The sequence below is a fragment of the Capricornis sumatraensis genome, chromosome 12 (assembly GCF_032405125.1).
Source record: "Capricornis sumatraensis isolate serow.1 chromosome 12, serow.2, whole genome shotgun sequence".
In the NCBI taxonomy this organism is placed as follows: Eukaryota; Metazoa; Chordata; class Mammalia; order Artiodactyla; family Bovidae; genus Capricornis; species Capricornis sumatraensis.
Window position 1 is genome coordinate 28,830,526 of NC_091080.1, and position 13,108 is coordinate 28,843,633.

A 13,108-nucleotide genomic window follows, 5' to 3' on the forward strand; every position below is an offset into this window, starting at 1 on the left:
CCTGCAACTGCAGAAGTTGGGAACTCTTCCTTGATCCCAGCACCTCGCATAGCTTTTGACGCCAAGTCTAGGATCAGTGACTGGGCAACAGATGGATACGTGAGACCCTTCTGCTGCGGGAAGAAGGGGTGTGGGGACAGGAGAGAGGCTCAGATGGAAAAGAAAGAAGTTTGCGGTGGCGGGGGGGATCTCTCGAGAGAAAGGGCTCAGGGATGAGCACAGCCCACCCACCAAAATACCGCCGCCTTTACAGGCTGCCGGTTCAGGACCGCCACTCCCCCATCCCCCCTTTTCCAAATGCCAACACCCACGCAGGCAAGCTGCAAGTCCCAGAGTCAAGCCAGGTAGTTCTGGGTCCAGAGTCCTGCCTCTTTAGAAACAGCCCGTCAGCCTGTCTAGCCCCTGAGCCACCCGATCAGAGGGGAAGTGACCCATTGGATGCCGAAGGGGCCTCTGTGAGGCCAACCAGTTTGGGCCGGAGAGTTAGAGGCGCCCGGGAATCAACCTCTGCTCTCGGCTCATCCTTGGGCTTCCACCAGCCGCGTCTCGCAGCCTGGAGGTCTGGCTGGGGAGCCGCAGGTGGGCTCCGCTGGTGCCCGGCGCCCTCTAGAGGCCGTCCTCTCTAAAGCCGCCGCTCGGCCCTTCCTCCTGCCTTCCATCCCCAGCACTTGGGCGTCTGCCAGCCTGATTGCGCTCCTCCGCTCCCTCTAAGCGCCGTGAAGTGCCCTACAGACGTTTAGGAGCTCTTGGAGAAGGAAGCTCTTTTGGTCAATACACCTTAACCCTGCGAAGGTGGTTTCAAGCATGAACCTGAAATATTGTTATTTTTCTCCATGTATTTCCAAGGAGAAAGAGCTCTAGTTTTCTAAGTTATAAGAAATATAAAGTTAGGGACGTCCCTGGTGGTCCAGTGGTTAAGAATCCGCCTTGCAATGCAAGAGATGAAGGTTTGCGCTCTGGTCGGGGATTTAAGATCCTTCCTGCCAGGGGACTACTGAGCCTGGGTGCCGCAACTAGAGAGTTCTGGGCAGCTATGAGAGATTCCCCCATTACCCAGTGACGAGGCCCTGTGCCGCAACCCAATAGAGCCAAATAAACACACAGTTAAAAATACAAAGTTATAATGTATTTTTGATGTTCTGAGCCAGGACTGTAAAATTAACACTTTAGAAAGTTTGTTCTTTTTGAATGGATCTTTCATTGAAGATAGAATAAAAGATTCCCCTGTAGATCCTTTGAAATGTAAATACATGCAATTTCTCTGTGGACTTGGTTGATTCAGCTGTGACATTTGAAAGTGAAAGCTAAAACTGCGCATGAGCAATTTTTCTTCACAAAATTCCTTCGATCAATCAGCCCCCTTAAATCAAAGTGACCCTTTTGATTAAATCAGTCATCTTAAATCCCATGACCCCCATTAGCTCAATCAGCAAGATAACAGTTTTCATTTCACAGGAAAGTACCAGGAATTGTTCCCAAGAGCACAGTTCTATTTAGGCAAGTTCACACACACACGCACACACACACACACACTCTCTCTCTCACACACACACACACACAGTTTTTGAGTTCTGTGCACATATCCTATTTAAGACCTGTACCTTCGCCGTCTGCACAAATATCTTGTGCATCAAAATAATTTCACAGGGATATCTGTGGAATAATATCCAGAAGTTAAAATTTGAATATTATCAAGTACCCTCAAAGAGGTTACCCCAGTTTCTACTTGCATCATCAATGTATAAGATCGCTGGTCTCAGGCTTCCATGTTCACATCTCCCAACTCCAAAAGTCATGGAGCAGTTTGTAAAGCGGGGACCTTGCAGCTGAAACACCAGGCAGGTGCTCTTGTTCCCTGTCGGAATGACCTGGAAACCGAACTGTGTGGAGCAGGCCACACCAGCGCAGTTCAGACATCCCGGGACGCTGGGACCGGCTCTGAGTTGCTGTCACCGAAGAGGGAAAGGGGGGTCCCTCAGGCAGGGCTTGGGGCCGGGGCACTGGACTGCGTTCCCTGGCTTGTTGCACATCAGCTCATGACGTGTGGCACCTGTGCTTGGCTTGGGGCCCGTGGGAAAGGAGGTTCTTTGGGGAGACTGACTCTTCTCTCTGGTTCAGGGCCTCCTCTGTGTCCTGCTTGGAAAGCCAGGCACTGAATGGTCAGGAAATGATTCCAGGTCACACAGCTGATGCAGGCCAGGTGCCCAGCCCTCACTCTCTCCACCTTCCCAGGCGCCATGGTGATCCCACGGGCCATGGTGATCCCACGTGTCAGGGTCCCTCGGAGAGGCCCAGGCCTCGTGGCTGGGAGTTAAAAGCCAGGGCGCTGCCGTGAGAGGGGGGACGGGGCCTTTCCTGGGCCCCTGATGTCCAGAGGCTGCTGTCAGCGAGGAGCCAGCAAGCACACTGCACTCTGGGCTGTTTCTTCTTGCAAACACCGGGAGGAAAACACAGTATTGCAGGCTCATTCTAGAAACCCACCTTCTCAGGGTTAAAGCGTATTGACTAAAAGAGCTTCCTTTTCCAAGAGATCCTAAACCTCCTCAGGACGCTTGTTTGCACTTAGAGGGAGAGGAGGAATAGCATCAGCCTGGCAGGTGCTCAAAGCCCCTAGCGGGCCCCGGGCTGAGAACCGAGGCAGGAGGGAGGGCGGAGAGTTGACCCCACAGCGATGGGTCGCTAGAGGGCGCCAGAGCACCAGCGGTTTCCGACCTCTAGGTTCAGGGATGGGGTTGGTGGAACCTCTCCCCGAAGCGGCGGAGTTGGTTACCAGACACTTCTGGCCTGGAGATTCCATGGACTGTATAAGATCATGGGGTCGCAAAAAGTCGGACACGACTGAGCAACTTTCACTTCACTTCACTCAGTTCACTTTTTCTGACTCTCCCGCCCTAACTGTCTCGCCTTCGTCTTTAGGAAGAGCTGCTGGCAGCCGCTTAGTCTAGGAGAACTTTGGCCCCCACGTCTTATGAGATGGGAGAGGCGAGGCTCTGGGCGGTCCCAAGGCTTGTTGCAGGGGGATTCCACCTCTCAGCCGCCTAACCACCTTCCTCCCTTAGAATACTTTCCAGCAATATTTCATGTAGACCCATGGGCCCCACCTCCAGGGTTTCTGACTGGGTGAGCCTAGTGTTGAGAGTCAAATAATTTGTATCTCTGACAATTTCTCAGGTGCTACTGCTGTTGCTAGTTTAGGAACCACACTTTGAGACCCAATGCTTTATATATTCACTTTATTTAGGTGAACTGAGCATTAACGGAGGACAGCCTTGTGGTGAGGAAAGAGATCTGACATTTACTGAGTATCTGTGACACTTGCTTCGTGCCGGGTACCTTGGGGCTTCCCTGGTGGTTCAGACAGTAAAGAATCTGCCCGCAATGCAGGAGACCTGGGTTCGACCCCTGGCTGGGGAAGATCCCCTGGAGGAGGAAATGGCAACCCACTCCAGTAATCTTGCCTGGAGAATCCCATGGATAGAGGAACCTCGTGGACTATGGTCCATGGGGTCACAGAGTCAGACATGACTTAGCATGCCTGCAGGCAGGTACCTCAGCAGCACTTTGCACATATTGCCCCATGTAATCCTCATATATGTCCCACTGATCAACCAATCAACTCATAATTATTTACTGAGGCCCTGTCCTGTATCATGCAATGTGCTGTGCTAGGGTTATGGAACGAACCTTACAGACATAATCAGGGAAACATGCTTGAGCAGATAATTACAAGGGCAATTAGTTCAACCCATAGAAAGTGGAAGGCCACAGAGGTTAAATTTCTCAGCTAAGGTTGCCTAGCTAGTGGGAGATAAAACAAACTTAAAAATCGTTTTACTCCAAAATGTACCGTTCTTCAGCCAAACCAAAGGTTGTCAAATTTTTGGTCTCAAGACCTCTTTACACTCTCAAAAATTATTAAAGACCCGGGCGTCCCTGGTGACTCAGTGGTAAAGAGTCCTGCCAGTGCAGGAGACATAGGTTTGGTCCCTGATCCAGGAAGATCCCACATGCCATCGAGCATCTAAGTCTGTGTGCCTTGACTCTTGAGCCCGTGCTCTGCAACAATGAAAGCCACCACGATGAGAAGCCTGAGCACAGCAACCAGGGAACAGCCCCCACTCTGTGAAACTAGAGAACAGCCCATGCAGGAACAAAGACCCAGAATGCAGCCAACAGATAAATAAAACCATTCTAAAATTATTAAAGACCCAAATGATTCATTTATTTGGGTTAAATCTATTAATGTTTGCTGCTCAGTTGCTCGGTTGTGCCCAACTCTTTGGGATTCTCCAGGCAGGAATACTGGAGTGGGTTGCCATGCCCTCCTCCAGGGAATCTTCCCAACCCAGGAATCGAACCCAGGTCTCCTGCATTGCAGGCGGTTTCTTTTAGTGTCTGAGCCACCTATCAATGTTTACTATATAAGAAATAAAAATATTTACTGTATTAGAAATGAGAACCACTGCACTAAACCAGGCTGCAAATAGTAATATCTTTCTTAGACTCTGAGCCTGACCTGTCTTAATGACTTCTGTAGTCGTCAAAAACGAAGAAACTTTTTTTTTTTAATATGAGGGTCTCTTTTAAGCCTTGGCCTGCATTTCTAGTGATGATGGCTTTCTAAAGATAAGCCTGACCTGCTCTGGAACCCCCCTTTTTTACATGTGTGTGCATGTGTGTGTGTTTATGATAAGGAAAAGCAACAGGTAAGCAGGATGAACTAAGATGTGGTGGCTTTACTAGTCACCAAAGGGTCTCTATTCCAGCCATTTAAAAGTTACAGTTCATGGGGCTTCCCTGGCGATTCAGTGGTTAACATTTTGCCTTCCAGTGCAGGAGTGTAGATTTGACCCTGGTCACCAAGCTAATATCCCACATGCCTGGGAGCCCAGAAACCAAAACACAAAACAGAAGCAATCTTGTAACAAACTCAATAAATGCCCCACATCAAAAAATCTCTTAAAAGTTTATGACTGCGCCTTGCCTTCAGGGTTCCTGGGGGCAAACACCACCCCCAGGGAAACCCAAGGAAGGGCCGAGGGATCCCTCCTGCTGCCCCATTACAGTAACAGAGTGAAAGAAAGTGAAAGTCACTCAGTTGTGTCCAGCTCTTTGCGACCCCATGCACTTGGATTCTCCAGTCCATAGAATTCTCCAGGCCAGAACACTGGAGTGGGTAGCCTTTCCCTTCTCCAGTGGATCTTCCCGACCCAGGAATCGAACCAGGGTCTCCTGCATTAGGAGGCAGATTCTTTACCAGCTGAGCTATCAGGGAAACAGTAATAGAAGCAAATGGATAATTCGACTCAAGTGCTGGCAGCTTTTCTGTAATGTTATCAGCAGAACCATGTTTAATGGGCTAATGCCTGGCATTCTCCCCTTTCCCATCATTTATATTGTCAAATGGGCCTGAGAAGGCCTGGTAGATGATACATTCCTTTGGTATGAAATGGTCTGCCGTTGTTCAGACAGAGGCACTTGCTGACTCTGAATGCTTTATGGCCTTTGTTAAGTGTTACTGAGTCCAGTCATCAAATCAGAGCTGACGTAACTTGATGTGATTCTCAGCAGATGATCAGTGAGACCAGATCTCCGTTTATTTTTATAGAAACCAGTGAACTGGTGTGTGCGTGGCAGGGGGGTGGGGGTGGGGGTGGCACTGAAGCAAGGTAAGTGCTGTTTAGATACAGCAGGTCCTTGGATGAGAAGCAGATGAGTTAGTTGGATGGCATCATGGACTCAGTGGACATGAACTTGAGCAAGCTTCGGGAGCTGGTGATGGACAAGGAGGCCTGGCGTGCTGCAGTCCATGGGGTCGCAAAGAGTCGGACATGACTGAGCAACTGAACTGAACTGACTGGATGAGAAGCAGAAGAAAGAAGCTGCAAGTCATCTGACCGTGTTGTCTTCTTGACATCGAACACCTGCGTCTCTGGTTCATGGGGAGATTTTTTTTTGTTTATCCAAGTGTACTGTGTCACGTGGGCATGTCCCAAAGCCCAAACAAACCAACCTGAAGGCATATGATGCTAGATGGTCATTTGTCATCTTCCATAAAAGCTGCAATTTTCCAGTTGACCTGGGCATCGTGGGGTCCTTCACATGGCATCTCTATGCACAGGGCACATTGTGCCAGGTGATTGTGACTTTTTAGAGGAGATATTTTTCTGGAAAGAAGCTCCTGGAGGAGGGTTGACGGTCCAAGGAGTTGTACTAGCAAGTTGAACCTCCTCTTCACTGTCACCTCAAACAGCAGTCTCTTACTTGTCCCCTGAGGGGCCATCTCCCAAGAATCCTTTTAGCCAAGTTTCGCGTGCTCTTAATGCCCTGATCTTTGAGAAGGGATTTGGAACTAAGTCCAGTCAATGTCAAGTCCTAAGTTATTTCACAGATTCCAAGGCTCCTGCCTCTGGCCCCTGGGTTTGAATCTTGCCCCACCATGTGCTTACCGGACAATCCCTGGCCAGTGACCCACGCTCTCTGAGCCTCAGTTCCTGCATTTGTAAAGCCAGGATCGTAAGAGCTCTTGCCTCACAGGAGGTTCTAAGGTTTGACTTTAGTGTCTGTGAAGCACCTGGAATTGGGTCAACCCAGAGAAGGCTCAGATCGGCCATAGTTGCTCTTAGAGCCTCCTCCTTGTCTTGCATCCCCTCGCTCAGCACTCCCCAGGCCAGGCCACTGCCCTCCAGACTGACACCGCTCTGACAGGCAGGATGCAGGTCAGTTCCTACTGAAAAGCCAGCTGCCTCCATGATGGCCCTAAACCCTTGAGGTGCCACTGAAGGCTCCCCTCCGAGATCCCTCCCCGTGTCCTCACACTCAGTACTCGGGGCACACACCTGTCATCTCTGCACATGTGTTTCATGCCTGTGGCCCCTTCCACCCGACTCCACACTGGAGTGTGATTCCCTCTCCCACTGGCCGTGAACCCCAAAGGGTAGCTGGGAGTCAACATGGGAGTGACCCTGGGTTGGCACATCACAGATTTTATCTCATTCATTCTCTGTGAAGCAGCTTCTCTTTCCCCGTCATGTTACAGGTTAGGAAAATGAAGGTGAGTGATTCTCAAGATCGAATCCTTGTCGTGGAGCTGGGATGAAGTCCAGGTATGGTTGTCCCCACTGTCTGTGTGGTTCCAGCAACTCCACACAACACTTTGGTGTCATTTAAGAGGGAAAACCAGCCAGAGGTCTTCAAGGGGGTAAGATGCTAAGAGGATGTGAGAACACAGCCCCCGGTACAGCACCTACATGGGGAGTTTTGAACATGTCCATTTAGCTGAGCTGCAACAGGCTTCCAGGGTCTCCTCTCCTGCTTGGTTGGGCTCAAAAGAAAGTTGGCAGCCTTGCAAATGGAAGTGAGGTGGCAGCCACCCTTTCACTGGGCAGGTGGAGGCATGGCAGCTCAGGCCTCCTGGCTGGGCCTGTCGTCGGGGTCCAGCCCCCCCCCCCCCCCCGGCCCCGGGGACCCTCTCCTTCAGCTGCTCCAAATCTGGGCTCAGCCAGGGGAGCTCTACAGTGAACTGCACCATCCTGCAGTCGACCACAGGCTTCCCACGTGGCGCCAGTGGTAAAGAACCCACCTCCCAATGCAGGAGACACAGGAGACATGGGTTTGGTCCCTGGGTTGGAAGATCCCCTGGAGGAGGGCATGGCAACCCATGCCAGTATTCTTGCCTGGAGAATCTCACGGACAGAGGAGCCTGGTGGGCTACAGTCCATGGGGTCGCAAAGAGTCAGACAGGACTGAGCAACCGACACTTTCTTTTTTCAGAGTCAAGAGATTGCTCGAAAGGATCCAGAAGTTCAAGATGGAATCTCTTGTCCCACGTGTAGATCTAATGCCTTCTTCCAATATCAGGCAACCACGTGGAGCAAAGCTACCCCCTGAAATGAAGCTAGCTTTTGAAATCTTCCTGCTGAGTTCTCCTTCAGCAGGATTTCCTCTTTTCCTTGGGGGCCATGATGAAGGATGTGTCTGTCCTGGGGGTGGAGCTGAAGAGCAGGCTTGGAGGGAGGCGGCCCAGGCGTGCAGCCTGGACTCTGGGGTCAGACCTGGCCCTCAATCCTGGCTTTGCTGCCAGCTGTTTGATCGGGTGAAGTTACTCACCCTTTCTGTGAGTCAGTGCTTTCCTCCGTCACCTCTGGGACTGATACAAAGGTGTGTCTGAAGAGGCTTAGCGTCAGCTGGGCTGCTCATTTTGCTGTACTTTGCTTTCATTAGGTAGTCATGTACTAACACTTTCTTTTTAAAATAACTTTTTTAGTATTTCTATTTTTTAGTTTTTTGGCCACCCCAAATGGCATATGGGATCTTAGTTCCCCAACCAGGGGTCAAACCCACGCCCCCTGCACTGGAAGCACAGCCTTAACCACTGGACCGCCGAGGAGGCCCCATACCAGCACTTTCTGTACGTCAGAAATAAAATCACGGGCTTCCCTAGTGGCTCAGGGTGGGAAAGAATCAGCCTGCCAATGCAGTTGATCCCTGGTCTGGGAAAATCCCACGTGCCACAGACCAACTAAGCCCGAGTGCCCCAGCTGTTGAGCCTTTGGTCCACAAGAGCCGCCGCAGTGGGAAGCCCGCACACTGAAACTAGAGTAGCCCCCGCTTGCAGCAACTAGAGAAAGCCTGCTTGCAGCGACGAGGACCCAGCACAGCCAAAAATAATGTAAAAAAAAACACCCAAAATACAAAATCACACCTGTGTTCACAGCCATCTTCTGTCTTTTCAATCTTCTTAGGAAGACTAAGTCTAGCTTTTCCAGGTCTCTTTTTGTTTCGGGCTTTATCCAACTATGGGCCCTCATTAAAATAGCCCAAACCTTCCTGAAAGAACAGGCATGAAAAGATGGTGGTGATTCACCCATACATGCAATATTCTTTTGGATAACACAGGAAAAAACAAGTAAAAGATATAAATCTTAAGTGCCTCTAAGACTAGAAAGACCCGTCGAGTTACTTTAAAACAACTATCATTTCATATTTTAAAAATCCTAGTGATTTTTGAATTTCATTTTCCTTCACACGATTCCAGTCACTTTCAGGTCGTATGTCGTTTCCAGATCGCACCGTGGCTCAGAGCAGCTGCGTGTCACACGGACCAGCAAGTGCGGTTGCTGACAGAGGCATTGGGAAGCTTGCTGCCCACCCCCTCCAGGAGGTACTGCTCCCCAGAGCCTCCCAAAGACAGGCAGCCACAGAGGCTGGCTGGCAGAACGGTTGCTCAAAGACCGCATGCCTCTTGGCCTTTCCTCCCACGATAATAATCCTAACATTTGGGCAAACGCCTGGCTTGAGCCAGAGCCCCGTCCAAAAACAATATGAACTCAATCCACCCTGGCTTCATTCTAGAGCCTTCACCCCTGGGAGCCTACCAGGCGGCAGTGGGGGAGGGCACAGCATGAGTCCAGACCCCCAGGCCCGCCCCTCGTTCACAGCCCTGGGGATGAAAAAAAGCAGAAGAGTAGGAGTTTGGCCTCTGGCCACCGTGGCTTTGTTCCCCAGCTCTGGTCCATGTTGTCTGGGGTAAACTCCTTAGCGCCTTGGTTTCCTCAAATATAAAATAGGAATGACTCTGGCTGTAGTGAAGCACCCGTGAAATGTCTACTGCCTGACAGGCAGCCCTTGGTCAAGGGCAGTGAGCCTCACACGGTGGGGGGGACGTGAGGCCTCCCGGCAGCCCAGTGCTTTCCCTGTTTGGAGCGGTGACAAGAACACAGGGGCGGGACAAGCAGAGAGAAACGAAACCGACCAAGGAGTATGTGGCAGTTTTTTATTTAGTCAGTCTTTATTTAAATGTGTGCTTTTGAAATGGCTTATTAAATATGACCTTTTCGAAACTCAAATCTCACAATATTTACAGTGACTTTTATGCAAACATACTTTAACTGTGAGCTTTTGGCTCCCTCTTTCTCACGTTAACAATTTACAAATTTGTATCACAGTAAAACCCCAGCTACTTCATTTATTACGGGGGTTTGCTAGGAAAGAGCTAATTCAAGCTCAGGGGAAATACAATATGTTTTACTTATCAAAAAAAGAACTCTAACAAGGCTTTGCTTTCCACTTGAAAGTACGTGTCCCGTGACGTGTGGGACAGTATTTAAGCAAAGAAATAAATTTCCAATAGTCATTGCTGCGCCTTCTTTCTTTCTTCCTTTTATTTTTTTAATATTTATACTCATCTCTTTTAAACAAACAAAACCAGAAAAGTCAGATTCGAAGAGACTCTGGACTGTCAGGGAATGTTATAAAAATAATCTGACCTCAGCGATGCAAGATTGAAGGCCATCAGATGGTCCAGCACTGGTCAGTGCTGCCACAAGAATCTCCAGCAGACCCAATAGCATCTGCCTCAGAATTCAACGCTGGGGCTGGGGGCGAGGATAAACGCAGCCAAGAAGGATGAAACCCATGCCAGGTGATGCTTCAGATGCTAAATCTACAAGAGCGTGGATCCTGGAGAGGGATCTTCCCCTCTCTGGCTGGAGAAATATCTGGTTCAAGAACATAGTACCCTACATTGCAAAAAGTGAAGATTCCTATGGAAGGCACTAATTCATGATCTGGAAACAGAATCATTAAAAAAAAATACAGACTAACAATTGTACTTTTAATGTCTTGTAAATATAGCTTTAAAATTCCATTTTGTACACTTGATGTCTGAAAACAAACCGTGACCTTTATTTTAAAAAACACAAATTAATTCCTAAATCATCCTAGTATGCAAGAGAGTACTTGAGACCAACATTTTTACAGAAACCTTTTCAGTGAAGAATCTGATGTGAAATTACCATGACAGATCAGAAATTAGAGTGAAATTTGCTTTAGTCCTTTGAGGACGTTTCATGCGTGTAATCATTTGCCCTTCCAACTGCAGTGTTCCCTTATGTATAAGTGGTCTAAAGCCCTGTGTGACCTCTGGACCTGTGGTTTTACACACACTAGGCATCTCGATGCAATGATTCTTACTCTGAAAAACACTTTCACCACAAAACTTCTTTCCCAAATTAAGAAGTATGAATGAAATATTCCAAATATTCACTAACCCTATAGAAGTCTGTGAAACAGCAATTACTTCTGCTAGAGTTGTGGTTCTTAACCGTCGGTTACAAGTTTTCAAGTGACCAGGTCCTACCCCAGTGGGTCCTCCATGCCTGTGATCCTTGTTAGACCATCCTGTTTATACCTAGTTGGTTCCATACTAATCTGGTCAGAGTAGGGTGTATGTGTGTGTGTGTGTGTGTGTGTGTGTGTGTACCATGAGTCAGGTGTGCAGAGGAGATTCATTGAGATGGAATGTGGGGTCATAAGCAGAAAGGAGGGTAGCAGTTTCCTAGGAAGTTAAGAATGAGTGATTATGGTTAATAGATGTGGGCAGGGAATAGAATATAGAATGGCTGAAAATACTGGATCTTATTTTCTTAGTGCCTTAAGAAATTTGTGGGCAAATGGGCAGATAGGCAAAACAGTTTTGTGCCTCTTGCCCCAACTCCCAATTCTCCTCTGAGAATTTAATCCTCCTTGAGGACTGGGTGACATCCACCCTTTGAGTTCCCAGCACTTGGTAGCTCGTGGTGACTGAGGGCTCATCTGCAAGCCCACAGCCTTGCTGCCTTCCATTAAGAAAGTGTTAAAGTTGCTTTCATCAATTCCCCAATACGATGGCTCTGATTTCATATAAATAATCACAGGTTAAAATGAATATATTATTCTACATTAATTTTTTTCATTCAAATGATTATATCCCACCTACCCTGAATGACAGACTGAGGAAAAACAGGCACCTCTACAGCCTTCCCAAGAATGGCTACTTTCTGAAATGACACTTGTCATACGAACGGAATAAACGAGACGGCAACGGTGGCAGGAAACTCGGTGGGGCTTTAAGGGGCCGCCTTCTTCAAGTCACGGATCTGTTTAATCAGGTAGTTCTTCTCATCGGTGAACTGCTCATCGTCGGTCCTGTCTTTTTGGAAGTTGCTCAGAAACTCGATGAGTTTGGGTTGGTTTTTCAGAAGAATCTCCACAATAGGCTGTGTTTTGTGAGGACTGGCCACAAACACCTGAAACATGGGGAAACAAACACCCAGGTCAAGGGGTGCACACCTGGAAACCACGGGTCCCTCCCGCGTCTCATCTGTTACTTGAGTTATTGAACACAGAAAGCCTGAGATTTTACTCCCTTTCAGAAGAAAATCATGGTGTAGGCGACATGAGAGTCCATGAATCAGATTTTCTCTTTCTTTTTTGGTGGATTGTATGTTCCTTGGATTTTGTCCATTTCATCTAGGTTACCTAATTTATTGACGTACAATTATTTGTAGTATTCTCTTATGATCTTTTATTTCTTTAAGGAAGTTGAATCAGGAACCAAAAACCTCTCAACAAAAGTCCAGACAGAACCAGATGATTTCACAGTAAATTCTATACATTTTAAAAGAAAAATAGACACAAATCTACTTCAAATTGTTCCAGAAAATAAAAGAGAAGGGAATAATTCCTAACTCGTTATATGAGGTTAGCATCACCCTGTTACCAAAGCCAGACAAAACTACCACAAGAAAACTACAGACCAATATCCTTTATGAATGAAGATACAAAAATCCTCAACAAAAGACAAGCAAATGAAGTCCAGAATAATATTAAAAGGATTACACACTATGACCAATTGGGAGTTATCCCAGAAATACAAGCATCCTCAACATAATGAAATCAATCAATGTAATTCATCACATGTACTGGATCAAACTGCATCCTCTCAAAAGATGAATGTTCAAGCCCTAACCCTCGGTACCTGTGAATACGACTTTATTTGGAAGCAGAGATGTAATCAAATTAAGATGAGTTCATACTGGGCTAGGCTGGGCCTGAATCCCACTATTAATACCAGTATCCTTAGAGGAAGAGGAAATTTTGGACACAAACACACAGACATATGCAGAGGAAAATGCCATGTGAAGATGGAGACAGACAGGAATGCTGCCAAATCAGCTTTACTTCAGATACAATGAATAAACTTGAATTAAAAAGAAAAACAAAAAAGATGGAGACAGAGACTGGGGTTATGCATCTATAAGGCAAGGAGTGCCAAGGACTGTTGGCA

The 13,108-nt window shown here is 47.8% G+C and overlaps 1 protein-coding gene across 1 annotated transcript in view; it reads right to left on the reverse strand.

The window, feature by feature from the left end:
* Positions 1-9,787: 9,787 nt before the first annotated feature.
* The window catches only part of CAB39L (calcium binding protein 39 like), a 61,157-nt gene continuing 57,836 nt past the window's right edge, over positions 9,788-13,108 (reverse strand). Inside the window, exon 9 of the mRNA XM_068984490.1 lies at positions 9,788-12,068. Within this exon, the coding sequence (XP_068840591.1) occupies positions 11,889-12,068 (180 nt within the window). The 3' untranslated portion in view covers positions 9,788-11,888. The remainder of the gene's footprint in view (positions 12,069-13,108) is intronic.